The sequence below is a fragment of the Diabrotica virgifera genome, chromosome 2, assembly GCF_917563875.1.
Source record: "Diabrotica virgifera virgifera chromosome 2, PGI_DIABVI_V3a".
NCBI classification, from domain to species: Eukaryota; Metazoa; Arthropoda; class Insecta; order Coleoptera; family Chrysomelidae; genus Diabrotica; species Diabrotica virgifera.
Window position 1 is genome coordinate 203,131,904 of NC_065444.1, and position 23,077 is coordinate 203,154,980.

General features: G+C 33.4%; 1 protein-coding gene across 1 annotated transcript in view; it reads left to right on the plus strand.

Annotated features, from left to right (window-relative positions):
• The window catches only part of LOC126879762 (uncharacterized), a 118,385-nt gene that overhangs the window by 53,010 nt on the left and 42,298 nt on the right, over window positions 1–23,077 (plus strand). The window contains exon 3 of the mRNA XM_050643014.1: window positions 8,306–8,427. Coding sequence (XP_050498971.1) covers window positions 8,306–8,427 — 122 coding nt within the window. The remainder of the gene's footprint in view (window positions 1–8,305; window positions 8,428–23,077) is intronic.

Sequence of the window (23,077 nt, forward strand, 5' to 3'; positions counted from 1 at the left end):
TAGGTACCTAAAGTTAAATATCTGTATATTCTTAAACAAGGAAGACGATAACGTCAAGTACTTGATGTACCTAACAACTTAAGTCCTGCTTATAAATCAGCAAAACTGAATATATCGGTTGTACTTTTTCACATAAGTCAACGTATGTTCTTTATAACGTCTAAAGATTTATAGTAATTGAAAGGTTGAAAAAGCACGCTACTTAAAATCAATATGAAATAAACGTGTATGACGTACAGTTTATCCACTAATAATTTTCCAACATAATCAGCAGTCATATTAATATCAAAGAGACCGGCTTTCGAATCAAGGTTGTCAGATATATTTCCTAAAATTACAAAGTTTATATATTCTGAAAATGTTTTCCCTACTTTAGTATTCAATTATTAGTCAATGACACTGTTAGAAAGATAATATGAAAAAATTCTTAAAAAATATATAAATTAGTTAACTAGGTACTTAAAATTTCAATGGGCCTTCACTAATAAATTGAAGTAACTTTATATATATTATACTTAAAAGAAATTTTGCAGTATCGGCATCACTGTAGTCTGGACAATATTAAGAAGCTCCTTTTGCATTGACGTTGCCATGTTGATGATTTTAGATAAGAGACAAGATATTAAGAATTTGCTTTAATGTTAGTAAAACAAGTTTAAACATCGAAATTATCAAATTTTAAGTAATAAAAAACCAAACTGTGATGGTCACATCCATTACTTATATATTTCGTTTCAATTCAACAACAAAAGAACACTATTAGTTTATTAGTTAGTTCTTCCCTACTCTGCTTAACGTTAACTTGGCATCGTTTTTCATGATAACAAGACCGCGGAACATCTGTGTCTCTAATACAACCAAAATTTGGTCATCCAACAGTGGCGGAGTTGTAACTGGAAGGTTAGGTTATATTTTGCTACTAAATAATTAATCGAATTAAAAAATAACGATTTGCACGTTCAATGTGAACTCGTTTAAAATAATATACTGGAATGACTGATAATGCAATTGTTTCGAGAATTCAGGAATTAAGAAAAATCGGGTATAAGACGATCTATAAAACTGTTAAATTAGGAACTGTTACATATAGGTCTGGATCCCGCGTATGAAAAAAAAGTTGATTAATAGCAAGCTGAAAATTTGTTAATAGTTTAAGGGTGTCTAGTCGGATAAACTTTGATATATGGGAACACTGGAACAGGGGCAGTTTTAATTGTGAAACAGGTTAAAAATTTGGAACGGACTGAACACGAAAACGGCACATTTATTTTGTCCGACAGAATAGACTTAAACTCTCCGAACAGAGATTAAACTCTCATGCAAAAATCAAACTGCTATTTATCACCTGTCATAATTCCTGTCATTTGACTTATTCTACATGTTCCACTCATTAAAACGCCCATTTGGTGATAAATAGCAGTCTGATATTTGCGTGAGAGTTTAATCTATGTTCGGAAAGTTTTAGTCTATTCTGTCGGACAAAATAAATGTGCCGTTTTCGTGGTCTGACCGTTCCAAATTTTTGACATGTTCCACAATTAAAACTTCCCCTGTTCCAGTGTTCCCATATATCAAAGTTTGTCCGACTAGACCCCCTTAAGTTATTAACAAATTTTCAGCTTGCTATTAATCAACTTTTTTTTCATACGCGGGATCTAGACCTAATATCATTCCTTAAAACGAAAGCGACGAAATAAAAACTAGGTAGGGTTGACACTGCTGCAAAAGACGTTTATCAATGAACAGATTATAACTAGAATTAGTTTATTACAAAGAAAATAGGTAGATAGTCCATATTGTGAGGACGTTACAATCTGAAAAAATTTATAATTCGATTTCTTTGCAGATTCCTGTTCCAAAATATCCCCTTAAACAAATCTGAAGGGCGCCGAGCTATTTTTTGTGCAGAATTTGTTTAAACAATTTTTTTAAACAAATTTAAAACATCACCTTTTTTGCTCCAAAATTTATTTTTTTAAATTTCGTGGTCATTCTAAACAAGACAGGTACCCTGTCATTTTTCTCAAAAGTTGATAGTTTTCGAATTATAGGCGAATCAAGTTATAGGCGATCTGAAAAATGCGAATATACGCATTTTAGAGGCTTAAAAACTGATATTTAAATTATTATTTTTGAAGTTGTCAAGAGCTTAAATTGAAGTTTAAACATTAATTTTCAAGATTCTAAATAGTAATCGGGTCTAACTTCAATTTAGACCGTTGTTCTTTAATTGTTAATTATGCGCGTCTATTCGATTTTATGCCGTATACTATTTCAAAAATCTCGTATTTTGCCATCAGAATAGTACATTATATACCGCGGGACTGAAGTAGTACATTTAATCCTGAAGGTAAAGTTTATGGCCCGACCGCAGGGAGGGCCATAATTTACCTGAAGGATTAAATGTACTTCAGTCGCAAGGTATATACGATACTTTTCGTACTTCCGGTATGATTTTATTAATTATTTCAATAATTTCAATCAGTTTTTTCTCTCTTCAACTCATTTAATAAACTGTCTTTAAAATAAGTTACCATAGTAACATTGCGTTGTGACAGTTATAATTTAGAAACATTGTCATTACTAGTGTCATTGTAAAGAAACATTGTTATTGATAATTATTGGTATCATGAGTGAAGAAGGTGTATCTGATATTGATAAAAGAGCAGCCGAAGTAGGTGAAGAATTGTTACCACCGAAATCTAGAAAACTATACGAGCAGCAGTACGATGCTTTTAAAAAGTGGTGCCGCTTAAAAAATGTGAGACAACCTACTGAAAATGCGCTGTTAGTCTACTTCGATGATAAATCAAAAGCGGTTTGTGCCTCAACTCTCTGGGCACATTACTCAATGCTGAAATCGGTTATTAACATTAGAGAAGATATTGATATAAGTAAATTTCCAAAATTATTAGCTTTTTTGAAGAGAAGAAATGAGGGATTTAAGCCAAAGAAGTCAAGAATTCTCACGTCTGAGCAGGTAGATCAGTTCTTACGGGAGGCTCCGGATGATAAATATTTAATGCTTAAGGTAAATTTGGAAATTTGTTTATATTCAGAAATTTTAAGAAATCAATTTTTTTGTAGGTTGCACTTATTTTGGGCGTTGCGGGAGCTTGTCGTGGAAAAGAGTTGGTTGATTTAGAAATCGACGATGTGAGAGATTTGGGCGATTCCTTCCTAATTGCGATTAGAAACACCAAAAATAAAATTGACCGAAATTTTGTGATCAAAAATTCAGAAAACAGTGCCATCAGTTTTGTGGCGATATTTCGGAAATATGTGGCATTGCGAAAGACAGGGACAACTCATTCAAAATTTTTTGTTCAATACATCAACAAAGAATGTACTACGCGAGTAGTAGGAAAAAACATGTTTGGTACAATTCCACGGCAAATAGCAGCTTTCTTGAAATTAGAAAATGCGACGTCTTATACGGGACATTGTTTTAGACGCACATCTGCGTCTTTGTTAGCTGATTCGGGAGCAACAATAGACGTGCTGAAGAGACATGGAGGATGGAAATCCTCCAACGTGGCCGAGGGATATATTGAATCGTCTATTAAAAATAAACAAAAAATTTCAGATAAAATATTTGGTCAAGTCGCCGATTCGTCCACTATAGTTATGCCACAGTCCTCATTCTCGCTTCCTGTTTCCGCAGGATCTTCGAAACAAACACCAGTTCAATATGAAAAGGACCTATCTGTTACTCGTCAGTTACCTGCTGCATTAACCCAGGAAAGACTGGTCAATATGACGAACTGTCACAATATTAATTTGAATATTAACGTTAATTACCATTCTAATTAATTATATTTTTCAATAAAATATCCCTTAAATTCGTTTGTTTGTGATTTAATCGTTCCGGGAGTTTCGTCAATATTTAATCCCGGAGGGATTAAATGTGACACTTTAGTACCTGTCACAAGGGAGTGAAGTTGTCACTTTAGGCCCGGAAGTACGAAAACATTTTTTTTTAGATTTTGTTTACCATTCTAAACACAAAATATTGCTTTTCATTTTTCTGAGAAGTTCATAAGAGATTTCTGAAATGGTATACGGCATAAAAATCGGATGGACGCGCATAATTAACAATTAAAAAACAACGGTCTAAATTAAAGTTAGACCCGATTTCTCTTCAGTATCTTGAAAATGAATGTTTAAAATTCAATTTAAGCACACGATAACCTCAAAAATTATAACTTATTATTTATATAACGTATTTATAACGTATTTTTGCTGTTTTCAGATTTTAAATCGCTTAGAACTCGAAAACTATTAACTTCTCAGAAAACGACAAGAAACCTTTTTTGTTTAGAATGACACACAAGATAAACAAAAAAATGTTTTTCAGAACAAAGCAAAATAAGAGATTTTTGAAATAGTATACGGCATAAACATGTGATGGATGCGCATAATTAACAATTAAAAACAACGGTTTAAATTGAAGTTAGACCCGATTACTGTTCAGAATATTCAAAATTAATATTTAAACTTGAATTTAAGCTCTTGAGAACCTCAAAGATAATAATTTAAATATAAATTATACAGGGTAGCGAGAAAGTATGGAAACACGGTGATTTCTCGGAAACCGCTCGAGCGATTTTTATAAATTTTGGTCAGTAGGGGTGTCCTAATACGGCCGATATTATAGTGGTAATTACATTGTTGTCAAATCTTCCAATTTTCTGAAAATCTAATGAACTTTCTTATTTTAAATAGAACACCCTATATATTTTTTGCGTCTTGAAGTCCTTAAGAAATACTAATTATTTTTCATATTATGTTCCCTATACCTAAATGCCATAATTTTGGAGTTATTGCTACATTTATTAAAAAAAATTAACAAATTTTAAAAATTTATTTTTTTGGACCGGGTAGATATAATTTTAGGTTCTTTGGATCATTGGGAACAAAAAAGGTTTTCTGTAATTTTCCTTAAAAATTAATCCTTTCCTAGTTATAAACAATTTAAAACTGAAAAAATCGAAAAATGACGATTTTCAAGGTTCAAAAACACAAGTAAAAAAATCATATTTAAAATTACGAAGGACCTAATTTCAAGCTCAAACCTTTTTCTATCAGATCTTTATAAGAATTATTGGCATATTTTATTCTAAAACATTGTTTTTTTTAATTGTTAATAAAGCTCATATGCGAGGACGGACTATCGGGCTGGATTAACAATGTTAAACATTGTTTTGACATTAAAAAAATAATGTTTTAGAATGAAATAAGACCAAATCACTTATCGGTGTCTGATAAAATGAGGTTTGAAATTGAATTTAGGCACTTCATAGTTTCAAAAATTATATTTTTTACTTATGTTTTTAACCCATAAAATCGTTATTTTTCGATTTTTTTCAGTTTTAATATGTTTATAACTAGGAAACGATTAACTTTTGAGGAAAATTACAAAAGACCTTTTTTGTTCCCAATGACTCAAAAACCCTAAAATAATATCTACCCGGTCCAAAAAAAAATAAATTTGTATAATTTGTTAAAATTTTGTTTTAATAAATGTACCAATAATTCCGAAATTATGACCTTTAGGTATAGGAAACAAAATATGAAAAATAATTAATATTTCTTAAGGACTTCAAAACGCAAAATATATACAGGGTGTTCCATTTAAAATAAGAAAGTTCATTAGATTTCCAGAAAAACGGCAGATTTGACAACAATGTAATTACCACTATAATATCGGCTGTATTAGAATACCCTTACCCACCAAAATTTATAACAATCGTTCAAGCGGTTTCCGAGAAATTACCGTGTTTCCATACTTTCTCGCTACCCTGTATATGAGTTTTAAGCCTCCAAAATGCGTATTTTTGCATTTTTCAGATATTAAATCGCCTATAACTCGAAAACTATCAACATTTGAGAAAAATGACAAAGTAACTTTCTTATTTACAGTCACCCAAAAACCTAAAACAATATTTTTTGGAGCACAAAAGATGATATTTCGAATTTGTTTAAAAAATTGTTTAAACAATTTCTGCCCAAAAATTAAGAGATTTTCCTGAATATCGTTATGCAAAAATTAATAAACATTATATGATTTTTCTTGAAATATGCGTTTGATGACCTGATCCTTTTTCTTAATTTCCACGCCAATGGTCGGCATTGGGATCAAAGAATATCAAAAGCCGACACTTGGCAAACTGACTTTGGAAAAAGAATATGTGCTTGAGTCAGTCGGTGGAGAAAAAATATATGAACATGTGCATGTACAAAAAGAAAAATCGGTTTTTTTGACTTATGTGCTTTAGTCTGCCGGCCCTAGATTTAATGTTTACACTCGACAAACGTACCGGACAGACTGCGCGACTTTTCGCATTAGACTTTTATAAGATTAGACTCGGCGACTTATTCATTTTTTTATGTTATTACAGAGTCAGATATCACGAATGTGTGATGCTTAGTTCTTAAAAGACGACAGACTCAGTAAAACACAGGTTAAAAGAAAATAAATCTATGCCATCTAATTGTTTACAAAATAAATAAAAATAATATATATCATTTCTATTTGTCGCAGCGAAGTCCTCCTCCGGGTAGACGTCTGGAAAATCAGAACAAAATTAACAATGTTATTCAAATATATACATTTATCGGGGGCTCGCTCACTACGCTTGCCTCCGTTTACTTATGAGCCGCAAATCACTTCACTACGGTGCACCTTGCAGCTCGAGTTGGTCTGCCTAAGTTTGCGAATCACGTCAGTACGGTGCACCTCGCTACTCAGGTCGGCCTGCCTAGCTCACCTCGCTTGGCTGGTATTTGGAGCCCAGAACTGTCGTTTTAGGACTGTCGGATCTAATAAATAAAAATAAAAATAAAACGCTTATTGCCTTAATAAAATTTTTACATTTCATTCTACTTAAGATATTTCATTTCTTCATCTAGGTGTTCCGCTATGTGCACCACCTCCTCTGAACTGCATCCTTGGGGCTTGGTTCTTCACTCGTTGTTTGTTTCCTGGACATCTTCTTCTGTAGGTACTTTTTCTGGCTTCGTACCTACTTTTCTGACCGACTGTCGGATCTTCTGCCGGTGTTGGTTCGGAGAGGTGGAACTGAGTGGACGCATCTGCGCGATTTGAGAGAATCGCATGGTTCCAAGTGTCGATGCTTGTTCGGCGTATCAGCGTATCATTACAAATGAAGAAAATGAAGGGAAGAGAGATGAAGATCAAAGTGATGTTAGTAGCGAAGATGATGAAGATTTATCTGATGCGAATTAATTTTTAAAGAAATACGTTTTTACTTTATGTTGTGTTACAAATAGGAAAACGAGAATGACAATTCTTGTCGGACTAGAGATAGGTACATACCTGTTTTCTTGTAGGACATTGTTTTATTTGGATGAGAAATACACTAACCTATCAATTGATACCTTGGCCCTACTGTTACTAATAAAAAAATGGTCTAGTGGTATTAACAACTTTTGAAAGTAGGACCAGGACAACGTACCACACAATTTGTAAGACAATATAAGTGTTAAATTATATAAATATTAACTAACCACAAAAAAAATCAGGTGGTTAGTAATCATTTTTCATGACCTCCTTAAATATATGTTGAAAAAGGGTGTCTCTTTGATAAGACTTTGAATTTTGTAGGAAAAAAATATTTTTTCGTCTAATTTATAAAATTATCTTGAAAATTAACCCAAAAAAGCAGTTAGTAATAAATAAATTTTTGAGAATCGTCAAATAAATATTTCATCCCTTCTACCTTTGTTATCCATACACGGAAATCAGTTTATCCATACACAGTTTGCTTGTTAGTAGCAAATGGTGAAAATAGGCCTGGGATCCCTGAGTATAATATACAATATTTGAATTTTTTATTACTGTTACTTTTATTAAGCATGGGAATATGGAGCTTTAATACTGTCATATTTAATACTTTTTTTTTCATCTTCATACTTCAAGGGGGGAGGGACTGGAACCTTCAAGACATCTCAGTCCAGAACGCCGCCTGACTGACCTTAGTGCAGGATTCACTCTTCGTAAGTCCAGAGTCCAGCGATAGTTCCCGAGGTACTAAAGCCCTCTCGTCGCCGAGACTACGCCGAATGCCTACCTGCTAAACCAGACTCTCCTCTGCCATTCAGCACTCCGAAAGGGGAATATCGAATGGCCGCTGTAAGGTCGACATCGATTCCGAAACACTTTACCTTCATTGTTTAATATTATTAACAGGAATTTGTACAATTTCTCATCATCTTTCTCGTCATTTCAAGATACCACTAATTTTCATAATATCAATAAACTAAATATTTGATATATTTATAGACCATCACAGGCATACTAGAGACATAATATCAGAAAAATTCCTAAATAATAATATAGATGGATTCATTCTAAAAGAGTGTAAGCGCAACAACCTAAATGTCGAAAACCAATCTGAATTAGAGGTAAGGTACATTACAATATATTTTGTTTGAACCGCTTGAATGACATTATAATTACATAGGTTAAAGTTAGATAAATAAACTTTTTTTATTCACGACAAAACAACACAAACGCATACACTCTTAACCCTTGCTTAATGTTCTGGGGTATACCATACCCCAGGTACTACTTTTGGAGCGTTTTAAATGGCTGCTCTCATGGGATCAAGAATAAGATTAACTACATAGATACTTTGGGTCGAAATGGGGCTAGTAGAAGGAACAGACACATAAAGCTTCATGCATACGGCAGCTCATTTGTTTTGCGGTGGCAGGTCGTGGAATCGTTGGGGGGGGGAAGAGGGTTTAAAGAAGACTAACTTAACCAAATAAGCAAAGGATACTTACACAGACTTGAGGACTTTCCTACTATTTAAATAAAGGACATCGCACACATCTTATGGAAAATATGTCACTCAAATTCAATAAAATTTATACGAATAGATTCGTTTTAAATTAACGGTCAAGTCTTATCATTGCGCCAACTCTATATTTTCAATAATAATCAGAAATTGATATACATAAATCTGAAATCAAATGGGTACCTACATAAGTTAGAGAGAGAAAAAATATTTTAAAATACCCAAATTGTCGGTACTCCATAAATCAGCGGATTAGTTTCACTAATCCGCTTAGGCCCAGCGGGGTTTAAGCTCTTTTGAATAGCAGCCAGAGCAATAGTGATTGTAACTGACACTTTTACTGACTCCAAAAATGTGATTTCGATAAACTTTAATTGCAATTTGCGCCGTAATTAATCATAGTTAAGAGTTGGCGCTATGATAAGATTTGACCGTTAATTTAAAACGAATCTATTCGTATAAATTTTATTGAATTTGAGTGACATTATATTTTCCATAAGATGTGTGCGATGTCCTTTGGACGCCGTTTGAAAAATCCTCAAATTCACATATCGAGTACTTACTGGACATATTCCGTACTTATGGGAACCAATTTATGGACATTCATCTTAAATTCCTCGTTGGGTCAAACTGGGCTATTATTTACCATCCTATGGCTTCTATGCCATTTCTTTTTCTTTACTCTAAAGCTTATTTCACTTGCATTAGACATCTGGTTAATAATTCTCCAAAAAAGGTTACAGAAATAAAAATAGGTACATTTTATAATGTTTATTTAAACCTTTAGACTTTATTTTTACTCTGAGAATAAACATGTTCTCAAACAGGAAATGAATAACAAAAATAACCATAAATTTTTAATAAGACCTTACCAAGGACAATAAAGATTTTACAATCTTTTCTATTACAAAAATACACAAAGTTTATTATTTCACCTTATTTTTACATACATAATAACTTTTTAAAGCAGTGTATCAAAACAAAGTTTGACTTATTAAGTCAAACTGTCAAGCTGTCAAGTCAAACGTCACTGCCATTTTATCTAATTTACATAAAAGTTTTCGAGAGTCCATGTTGAAAACAAACTATTAAAATATTTAAAACCTTTACCAAATTAATATCCACTTGGAATTTAATTAAAAACCAATATTATTTCATACCTTTTTTAAAAACAAAATCCATTGTCACACGTCACACTTAACCAAAATTTTTCATCCAAGATTAGGGAAGCATTCAATTCTAACCAAACAGGAAATAGGATAAGTTGATACCAAATCAAAAATCTCATAATGGAATCAGTAATTGAATACAGGAATATGACCATAACATCATAAAAACTGGAAAAGCTTCTCAATACCATAGAATCGCACACTACTTTACCGGCATAACTACGTCACAATACTTTTTACTCGATTTTCACATAAATATATCCAACGTAATGCTGTGAAATTTAGTAGCAGTATTCCTTAATAATTACAGGACAAATTGCGAGTACTTCACTTCGTTTACCATAACGAAAAAAGCCAATTTAAGCCGGCAAGTGCGATTTTCTGCGAGTCTGTTGAGTTCTACCACGTGAAGCAATGTTCACCTTCAAACATGCTTTTAGAACTGACTATTTTTCTTTCTAAATCTTCCTATCCATGTCGTGCCAACTTCGGGTTTTCGTTCGTCGTAGCCAATCATGAATAACGATTTTTACTTGACATTTGAATAGGCCAATGACTGCTTTCTGATTCTGTCACATTAGAATATTCTAATGACAAAAACGCAATCTTCGCTACAAGAAGAACGCATGGAAAATTACCTCTATTTCCAAAACACACATTTCTTCGTAGAATATAACAGGGTATTTAATATTGTGAAACAGTTCAGAGGCGGGTTATAAATTTTAATGATTTATAACTCACCAATAAATTAGAAATATAGATATTTTTCTTGGGATAGGATATAAAATTAATGAATACTGTTAACAAAACATTAAATAATAATAATAAAATTAAGATAAAATAGCGCCTAGTAGCTGTAGTTTATACATGTTTTGTAACAATAACCTTGTTGCCAGCTGTAGATACAATTTCAATTTGAATTAGGAGTTTGTCAAAGACGTTTGGGGTATGTCATACCCCGGTACACTACTGGTGTAACTTTTAGTGTACTATAATTTTTATTTTCCTTAAAAGGCAAATTCCAACAGCACTTTGATCACACGAGGAAAAGAAATTCGGAGTGCACAATTTGACTTCAAAGACGATATTATTAGAACGACTATGTCATATGTTTGTTTTGAACAAATAAAAAAATGTAATCCACTTTTTTACTTTGCATCATGATGATACTATAATTATTGAAGAAACTGATGAAACGAAATTGCCTGAAATTGGTGAAATCGACTTTTAAAATTCAACAAAAGGCTGTGTAGACACATTGGATAAGTAATCTATCTGCTAATTACAGCGTATCAAGAAACAGTCTAAATATCAAGAAATCAGCTAGTTATGGGTGACTTTAATTCCAAAATCGGTAAGGGTAGTTATGGTGAAATAGTAGGTTCGTGGAGTTTGGGTGAGCGAAATGAGACAAGAGAACGCCTACTCACATTTGCTATGGAAGAAGAGTTGATAATCACCAATACACTCTTTAAATTACCATACAGAAGGTTTTACACATGGTGCTCACCCGGTGACACGCCAGAAAATCTCATAAGAAACCAGATTGACTATATTTTAATAAATAAAAGATTCAAAAACTCAATAACACCAGTGAAAACCTACCCTGGTGCAGATATTAAGTCAGACCATAACCCACTTATCGGTAAGTTTCGACTGAAATTTAAAAAAATCCACAAACCTAATCCTATAAGATACGATCTCAAACAACTGAGAGATGATGACATAAAGCAAGAAGTACGGGAATATCTGAAGAACAACATATCTAAGTCAGAAGTAGTTAATGATGTTGACACAGAAATAAACCACTTAGAAAACATTGGGAAGGAAATATTAGAACAATACCTGCGACCGAAAAAGACAGAAAAGAAAAAACTATGGATGACCGACGGCATATTAGAGATGATGGACAGAAGAAGAGAATCCAAGCGGAAAGACTATGTTGCATATCAGTTTCTAGACAAAGAGATAAAGAAAGCTGTCAGAGAAGCTAAAAACAGAAATCTGGAAGAACAGTGTGAAGAAATCGAGATATTGGAACGTAAACACGATTCCTTCAACCTCCACAAAAAGATCAAAGAAGCAGCAGGCATATATAAATCAAAAAGGCCGGGACACTTAACAGACGCTCAAGAAAATCCAATAGTTGATATTGAAGAAACAAAAACAACATGGATGAACTATGTGACAACAACATTTGAAGACGATAGGAATGTCACCATCACACAAAATAAAAATGACGATACCGGACCACATATTCTCGAAGCGGAAGTAGAAGCTGCTATAAACAATATTAAGGAGGGAAAAGCCGCAGGACCAGACGAGTTCTACTCAGAATTTTTGAAAATTATGGATAAAGACGAAGTCAAAATACTTACCTTGATCTTCAACAATATATACCAAAGTGGAAAAATACCCCAACAGTGGCTAAGATCAAATTTTATAACAATCCCTAAAAAACCCAATGCCAAAAAATGTGAAGATTATCGAATAATAAGCCTTATGAGCCATCTCCTAAAAACTTTTTTAAAAATTATACATAAAAGAATATATTAAAAAGTGTGAAGAACACATGACAAACACAATTCGGCTTCAGGGATGCATTGGGTACTCGAGAGGCACTTTTTGCAATACAAGTTCTCTTTCAAAGATGTAGACGCATGAATTGTGATATATATGTGTGTTTTGTTGATTACCAGAAAGCGTTCGATAGAATAAAACATGACGAACTTATGAAAATATTAAATTCAATTGGTCTAGACAGCAGAGATCGCCGTATAATAAACAATATCTATTACGAACAAACTGCAGCTGTTAGAGTAGGGGATTAGTTAACAGACGACATAAAGATAAAAAGAGGTGTGCGACATGGATGTATATTGTCCCCATTACTGTTCAATACATATTCAGAGCACATTATGAACCTAGCGCTAACGGACATAGACGAGGGAATACTTATAAACGGAGAAAGATTGAACAACATAAGATACGCTGATGATACTTTCATTTTTGCAGACAGTCTTGAATGTCTGCAGACAGTTGTCTCCAGGGTGGCAGAAGTAAGTAGCAGGTTTGGGCTTGATCTTAACATCAAAAACCAAATACATGGTTATAAGCAAAAATAGGATACCACCTGGTCAATTACTAGTTAACCAACAACCCATAACACAAATCACCAACTTTTGTTATTTATTGGGTGCAAACTTAAATGAAAACGGAAATTAAGATAAGGATCGAGAAGACAAGATCAGCTTTCGTCAAAATGAAAAAAATCTTTAACAGCCACGATATAAAATTGGAAATAAAGATTCGTTTACTAAAATGCTACGTATTCTCCGTTCTTTTATATGGCGTGGAGTCATGGACCTTAACTGAAGCATCACTGAAGAGACTCGAAGCATTTGAGATGTGGTGCTATAGACGCATGTTGAGGATTTCCTGGATAGACAGAGTTACCAACGAAGAAGTTCTACATAGAATGGGTAAAGAGCGCGAACTAGTCGTAACCATAAAACGTCGCAAACTGGAATACCTGGGTCATATAATGCGCAATAAACAACGATATGACCTACTTCGGACTATACTTCAAGGTAAAGTGCATGGGAAAAGAGGTCCAGGACGAAAAAGGATATCCTGGCTGCATAACCTGCGAAAATGGTTTAACTTAACCACTACCGGACCTTTCAGGGCAGCAGTCAACAAAGTCAGAATAGCCATGTTAGTGTCCAACATCCGTAACGGATAGGCACCATAAGAAGAAGAAGAAACAGTCGCAGCCGTCGCGTCGTTGGACTTTGACATCATTTTATTTCGTTTTTAAATTTTAATCTGAAAAGACGAATGTTTTTTAATGCAGCTGATTTCTGAGTTTCGAAACCAACGAAGACAAAATCTTTCTTTGCGTTGGCCACTCTGTGATAATCAGCAACCAGAGGTACACCAATTGGGACCTATGCGACGTAGGACAAGAAGTAGATGTTCTAGTTCTCACCCCTACCCTTCAAGCTACTAGCAAGTAGAAGGGGGGACATAGGGGTATGTCCGGCTAGCTGAACCCTGTCAGGCAGCGGAGTGGGTCGGAGTTCATTATAGACCTAAATCTGATGTAATAATGGGCGCCAGTCCGTTCCAACGGACTACCCCCCGGCTATGAATGTTTTATTTTAGAAACAGAGAAGTAATAAAACGAGCCTTAAAGTAAACCAAACACGTATTGACTCTTCTAATACGTAAAACAAATGAATGAATGAAAGGAATAACGGAATCGGTAAGTCCTAACAAACAAAATAATAAATAAATACCAATCGAACAAGTGCACCCCTTTTTCAAAAAAAAAATAATAAAAAAAAACTTTAATAAAATTTATCAATAACATGTACCTAAGTTCCTCATTTTAAAAATATAAATTAAACAACCTGTAAAAAATAACATATTTTCAGCATAATTAAAATATAAATTAAACAACCTGTAAAACATAAGTCAGTTTTGCAATAATAAAAATATTATATAATATTATTCTCCCCTGTAACAATAAAATTAAAGAAGAGGTGTATATGTACGCAATACCAAGCCCTGCGTATCTGATCAGATATGGGACCGTCAAGATAAATATTTGATTTAATATATGTAGGGTTAAATTTACTATCAATTACACAAATTACAATTAATTAATTTAAAATAGTTGTCAATACCTGGCCTAACATTAAATAATAATAATAGATATTGGTTGAAACCAGGCAAGTAAATAAAAAAGTTTTACAAGAACTTACCGTCCGACCATACAACTAAACTTATCTGAATTTAATAGCGTAGCATTTCTTCCTCCGCCGTCGATATGACTTTTACAGAAAGCCGGTAGTATTTCACATATCCACGTAGGATATGTTCAGTAGGAAATATCAACGTACACGAAATCAAAAGTCCATTTATAGATAGGAAAAGTCCCTATACCATGAAAGACAATTCTGCTTACAAGTCCCTCTACCAGGAAAAATAGGTAGAAATGTTCTGCATACCAGGAAATAGAAATAATTCTTTATGCCAGGAAATAAAAATGATTCTTCATACCCAACACAAAAATAATTCTTCAAACCCGGATCAAAAACCCTAAAACAACATGGAGAAATCAGGATCATGTTTTTATTTCATAAAATATAAGCTTTCCCCCAATTAAACTTTTTTACAAAATTGTAATAACTAAGAATTCATTGAAACTAGAAAGTTTAGACCCAAAAACCATTCTTTAATAATTATCTATTACTTAAATAACGTTCAAGAAGAAAGCTAAACTAAAAAAATGACATAAAAATAGAATGACGACAACCAAAAAAAATTAATATTAAAAAAATATACATAACTTACCCAGCAAATTACAGCAATGATTGAACTGGGGTTTTCAAACAATTCACAATAACTTCGAAAACTTCCAAATTCCCATATAGTCCAGGAGTCCAATAAAGTCAACGGAACGTAATACCGGCAGGATACGACAAATAAATTTATCCCTTTAGGATAGGCTCACCTAGGAACACTCAACACAATAGATAGCCCTTATAAAGGGGTGTGCAATAATATCACTCAGTACGAGGTAGGATTCATCCAGAATATTTACTATCACGCCCTTTTCAAACTTTGCATTCCACCATGTCTCACTAACACATTCCAAAATGTCCCCTCGGACCTCCTCTACGGAAGGAAATTCTTCGGCTTCCACAACAGTGTCGCCAATGCTTAGATCAATTAGGCCCTAATGTATAAGCAGCTCATTTAAAAATCTAATAAATAAATATATAAAACAATATGTGTTGCCTACAGGTAGGGCCCAAATGCACATAAATAATTAGTTACTAAATACTATTTAATACCACCAGAAATGTATTTGGCAATACTTAAACAATTATACCTTTACGACCAATAACACAAAAGATGATAGGCCAGTACAGTAAACATTTAATTTATATTTATGACAAATTATATTTGTGCTTTTGCACAAAATTTAAACGTAACATAGTTGTCCAAGAAATAAAGATAGGAAGACATTTTACATTTGTATGCGATGTCATACTTCATTTTTTTTGGAAAAACAATAATGACATGTTGAAATTTGGCCTATTTTGAGGAGTTCTAACTTTTTTATTTTTCGATGTATTTCGGCAATCATTTTTTTCTGTACTTTGTATAATATTGGGCTATAAGCTTCTTTAGAGTTGCGTGTTCAATAAGATGTTTCATAATGTCTGAGTGTATTATTGTTCACCTATGTTTTTTGAGTGGCATAATTGCAATTGTAGCATAAATGATGTTTAGCTTTTAAACATAAAACTTTTACAGTACAATGTTTAACTTATTTGACTCATAAATAGGCAAAAAACCGAGATTAATCATTTTAAATGATCAAAAGTTTAAAATTTTTAAATTCCTGCGTTAGTTAATTTGGGGTATGACATACCCCGGAACAACTCTCGTGCTAATTTATCTGTGCACACTAACGCAGGGTTAAGTGGCGCCCACAAAAGCGCACAGCACATCGCAGAGCACCTTCCCTTTACCACAGCCTCGCTGAAGTAAAGTAAATACAATTGCCGTAAATGGGGGTGGCCACAACGACGCACCGCCCCTCTCTTCGCACATCGCTGAGTCACAGTATAATACTAAAGAATCAGTAGGGTCACTCCTACACTCCGTCTACTGAACAGACGGAGTAATCACGCGAATAAATCACAATATTTCTTCAAAATACCTTAATTCACGCCCTTGTACACAATACCGATAACACCAATACCGAATACCTAGTTATCGGTATTGTGTACAAGGGCGTAAGTTAAAGTACTTTGAAGGAATATTGCGATTTATTCACGTGATTACTCCGTCTGTTGGGTAGACGGAGTGTAGAAAAATTATTTGTCCTCTACGTTCCATTTTGGTAACAATGTCACCAAATTCATCAAACATTTTAGTCATTAAAAAAAAATTAAAAAAAAAAATTCAATGGGAAAATCCCAATAGTCAAATTTTTAGTCATTCGCGAAGACAAATGACAGCTAAACGGCATCCTATGTTTGCCGTGATTGGTCGTTATCGTGGCGCATTCAAAATTTTGTCTCAGGACTACATAGATTGTAAAATTCGAACCGTCAAAATTCGAGAGTGGGTTAACTGATTATTTAGCATTAAACTGTGGCTGGGTACCAACGCCAATACGTAAGAGGAGCTTAGTATTTTCTGATCTTTCCACTTGGCACAGTGATTGTTTTAGGGACGGATGAAGAAAAATTAATTATTTGTGTATTTTTAGGCTTGTACTAATTTGGAGCAAAAAAAATGTCGCCACAATAGTTTAGTTTTAACAAAATTGTGGAAGGAACGAATGAGATTCATCGTGATAAATTCGATTTTTATTTAGATGATGCATCGCCATTTATGGATAAGTTTATATATACATATCTATAGAATAATGTCTATTACATATCTATACATATATCTATATTTTAATAAGTAAAAAGTTTGAATTATAGGGGTTTCGTGCTAAATATTGGGAAGCTCTTCTTTTTTTTTTTTTTTTTTTTCTTATACGCAAGAAACTAAGGAGATTCATAACTGCTTGGGAAGCCATCAGCGAAAGGCTCATAAAAATGAATCTAACTATCAAAGGAAAAAAGATTACGATTATTGGAGTATATGCAGTAAACGATGATGCACTGGTGAATATTAAGGACGACTTTTTTGAAAAGCTACATTCAGAAATTGCAAATATCGGCAGATCACGAGAAATTATAATCTTGGGGGACCTAAACAGTAGAACAGGCAAGAAACAGCACAATAAAGTCATAGGCCAATATGGTGAAGAAGCTATAAATGACAATGGTACTAGGCTAATAGCCTTATGCGAACAAAATGATATGAAAATCACAAACGGATTCTTCCAACACCGAGATATCCATAAATATACATGGACACAAAATACCCGAGGGATGAAATCAATCATAGACTATACAATCATAAGACAAAAGACTAAATTGATTGTACAGGATGTGCGGGTATATAGAGGAGCCACTTGCGGCAGTGACCACCATCTATTAAAAACAAAGCTCACAATAGGAATAGATAGAGCAAGAGATTTAAAAGAAGCTGCAGCGGAAATAGAAAAATTAACAGAAAAGAAATACAACCTAAACAGCTTAGAACAAGAAAGCGTGAGGGATTTATACAGGAGTAGATTAGATAAAAAGTTAGAAACCATGTAATTTACCAGCAATGAAGAGCATTAACATTATATAAAAACATGTCTTCAGGAAGCAGCAACAGAGGCCCTCGGACTCCAAATAAAAAACCACAGAAAAACTCCGTATTGGTGGGACGAAGAAATAGAACAAGAGATTAAAAATAAAAGAGAGAAGTATAAAAAATTTCTGAACACAAGGACCGACGCCGATAAGGTAGAATACAAGAGGGTCCAAGCTAAAGTGCGAAAAATGATATGCCAAAAGAAGAATGAGGCTTGGGAGCAAAAGTGTAACATGATTAATACACATTTAGGAGGACGGAGAAGTACAGAAAGTTGGAAAGTATTAAAATCGCTACGACAGGAGAAGACAAGAGATATAATATCAGCAATCACACCGGATCAATGGGACGAATATTTTGAAAAACTCCTAAATGAGGACAGAGCGGAATTTCTAAATAACAGTGATACCAGCAATGTAAATATCTTAGCCTCACCATTACGGGTAACAACAAAAGAAGTAGAAGAAGTATGTAAGTTTTTAAAAAATAACAAAGCACCAGGACCAGGGAACATACCAGCTGAACTAATAAAATATGGCACAACAAAATTATATGAAAACCTGGCTAAACTCTTTCAAAGATGCATCAACGGAGCGGAAATCCCAGAAGAATGGAAGACATCATGGATATCCACCATACATAAAAAAGGCAGACGGGATCAATGTGACAACTACAGAGGCATCGCTGTAACGAACTCGATCAGCCGAATATACGGAAAACTGATTAAAAATAAAATCGAAAACGAATATAAAGATATAGAAGCTGAAGAACAGGCAGGATTCAGGGCAGGGAGATCAACGGTTGACCATCTGTTTTGTATTACACAGATTATTGAGAAGAAACTGGCCGTCAACCAGGAGGTGCATCTGTTATATGTGGACTTAAGAAAAGCGTATGATAGCATCCCACAAAACAAACTATGGGAAGCATTAGAGAAAACCAATATAAGCGCAAATTTAATAACAGCGACGAAACAATTGTATACCAAAACTGCATCAAGGGTGAAAGTTGGAAGCAGGCTATCGAGAGGATTCCAAATTAGCAAAGGCCTAAAACAAGGGTGCTGCCTTTCACCGACATTATTTAAGATCTACCTCGAACAAACTCTAAAACTTTGGAAACGCAAATGCAAAAACATGGGATTACCGATCAGCAACAATACAATATACACTTTGTCATTTGCAGACGACCAACTTGTACTAGCGCAAGACTACGATGATATAGAATATATGACAAGGAAATTAATAGAGGAGTACAAAAAAGGTGGTTTGGAAATAAACATAAAGAAGACCGAATATATGTGTATCGGTGGGACACAGCAGGACCTTACACTGGGGAATGGCGAAATTATTAAACATTGCGACGCATATAAATACCTTGGTATGACCATCACACAAGAAGGAAGCGTAGACCGGACGATAGAAGAAAGAAACAACCAGGGAAGAAAAGCAATTACCCTTCTCAATAGCATCCTCTGGGACCAGTCAATATCAAACAACAACAAACATAGAATATACAATACAATTGTTAAGAGTATAATCACTTACAGCAGTGAAGTATGGCAAATAAAAGAAAGATACAAGAGAAAACTTGAAGCAACAGAAATGGATTTCTGGAGGCGCTCAGCAGGAAAATCAAGATTAGAAAGGGTAACCAACAACAGAATTAGGGAAATAATGAACGTGAAACACACAATAGTAGATGACATTAGTACCAAACAGCTTAGATGGTATGGACACGTACAAAGAATGTCCGAAGAACGACTCCCGAAACAAATCCTAACGTGGACCCCTCATGGTAGGCGAAAAAGAGGAAGACCCCGCCTGAGTTGGAGAGAAGGCATAAATCGAGAAATGAGAGAAAGAGAATTGGATGAAGACCTTTGGATGGACCGAAGTGAATGGCGACTAGGCATCGGAAGACGTAGGAGAACGTTTTGAAACCGATATATATATATATATATATATATATATATATATATATATATATATATATATATATATATATATATATACATATATATATATATATATATATATACATCCCGCTATCATTATGTCATCTTTTCATGTTGCAGTCATTTGGCATCACCAAGAAATACTATCATTTTCGAATTTTAATTCGTGTATGTTTGTTGAGCGCATTTTTTAACGCCCTGTATCGTTCTCAGTTTTCTAAAATTTTAATTTTAAAAATTTAAATTATATACAAAAATTTTTACACTTCATAACCATTTTGACTTCCACCACATAAAAATGTGTATTTCCCATCATTTTGCCGCTTTTCGACGTTGCCACGAGTTAAAAATACCGATCTTTTGAGGACAGGTAGAAAAGGTCTATTGTAAACTTAGAGGATGGAATATTTTGGTAAAATATTCCATCCTCTCAGATTATAAACTACATAAAAGGTAGGTTCTTTACCTGTTCAGCTGGATTACCAAGCAAGGGTCTAAATATTTTACGAGTTGAATTGTGTTTATTTGATTTCATCTGTTAAATTAAAATTTCTCATACCGACTTAAAATATTTGTGTGAAAAATTCATTTTATATTTTCGTTTAATTTACTTAGGGTTTTTGGTCAGAATTTTGAAGAAACGCTTGGTTTGACATAAAATTTGGGACACGTACCTATAGCTAATATGTTAAAGAAAAAAAGTGATATTGTGCCGATATGTGCTTTTGATCTGGAGGTGAGTTTCGTCGGTTATAGGGTATGAAAACAAATACGTTCAAATAAGTCCGGAATTGGATAAACTGACTAATTCTAAGCAACTTCTATTTTATAGCGTTTTTCACTAAGTCAATACTTTTAGAGATATTTGCGAGTGAATATGTTCATTTTTCAACAAAAAAAAAAACGTTTTTATACGGTTTTTCGCAAATAACTCAAAAAGTAGGTACTTTATTGAAAAAAAATTAGCAAATAGTAAATATAGCTTATAAAAAAGTGAAAAAATGGTATATGTGTCAGGTCTGTAGACCCAGTAGAAGCAGAGTTATTGCTAAGCTTTGTTTTAAAACCAAGAGGAGTAGGTAAACTAAATGGCAGATTCACACCCAAGAAAGTCACTAGAAATATCATCAGATAAATCTTCTTTTTTGGTTGATCATATCGGCCTTTGACGGTAATCTTGACTAAAAATCTAAAAATAAAAGGAAGAACGCAGAAAATACAAAAATTGCTGATAAAATAAATAAACTGACCTATGAAATGCCAATAGTGTCAAAATTTGATATGAGTAAAATTGCCTGAGGTTGTACCAATTACAAACAAGGTGTACGGCGCGGGAAATTTGAATGACTCCTCTTGTTTAAAAACAGACTATAGTGAAAAATAAGCTCTTATATCTCAAATTCCAAATCGAATATTTTAACGTGAAATAAAAAAAATGAAACACTTTTCTGGGAAAACTTATTACAACTTTCTTAAAGTGTTTAAGAAAACGTTTATTTTTATTTTTTTTTTAAGTTTCCAGCAGCAAGAGTAAGCAGGTTACGCTCAAAATACAGTTGTTCCTTTTTTTTGGTTAAAAATATTCTAAAAACTCCCTCTAATTAACAGCCCAAATGGAATTAATCGTTACCACTTCACAAGTAACTTTATGTATTGTTTGTGTTTGTAAGTTTCATCAGTTCAAAGTGCTTATTTGTGGAAAAATTTGGTTTTAAAGTAAATTTTTTTAAATCTTTAATTTTGAAAAAAAGACTTTTGTCAAAATAACTTAAAAATTATTAGTGATACCAAATATCTTAAAGAGTAAAAAATGTAGGTGTTGCTTTTTTAAATATTTGGAATTTTTTGATTTTCTGGAAGACAAAAATTGGTTAAGATATGGCTGTTCAAAATTTGCATATACATACTCGTGACTAGTGATTCGTTCGAGGCCTTTCAACAAAACCCCTTTCAAAAATAAGCATTTTGAACCAATGCAACTTACAGATCATATACAGGGTTTCCCCGAAAATAGTGCGTTCCTTAAAGGTATAGATAGAAAGCACAATGTAGAGCAAAAAAGTCTTATAACATTTTATTCTAAATTCAGCCGTTTGACCAAAAAACGAAAATACATTTTGATATGCAAATTGATACTCAATTAGTAAATAAACAAGGGGTCCCATTAGATTAAATTTCACAGTCACAGGTTCTTCTACGCCATGTTGCCAGGTCATATAAATTTATGAAAATAAAAATTTACTCTTATGGAGAACAACGTAATTTTTGTTGAAACGGTTAACTTTAGGAAAAAATGTTACAACACCTTTTTGTTCTAAATTGTGTATTATATCCACACCTTAAAGGAACGCACTATTTTCGGAGACACCCTGTATAAACAATACATTTATCTAAAGTAACGTGTGAAGCGGTAACAATTAATTTTCATGACTTTCTTTTGCCAAAAAAAAAGGGAACGATTTTATTTTCAGCGTAACTTGCTTACTTTTCACGCTAGAAACTGTTTTAAAAACACCAAAAAAAATTTTTTTTAAACACTTTAAAAGAGTTATGATGAGTGTTTCCCGAAAAGTGCTTTATTTTTTTGGTTATTTTACGTTGAAATATTCGATTTGGTATTTGACGAATAAGAACCTATTTTTCATTAGCTTCAACCCTGCTTCTACTGGGTCTACAGACCTTATACTGACACCTCTTTTTCATAAGCTATATTATTGCTAGGAATATTTTCTTCGATAAAATATGTACATATTTACTTTTTGAGTTATTTGCGAAAATCCGTCCAAAACGTGTTTTTCTATGAAAAATAAACATATTCACTCGCACATACCTCGAAAAGTATT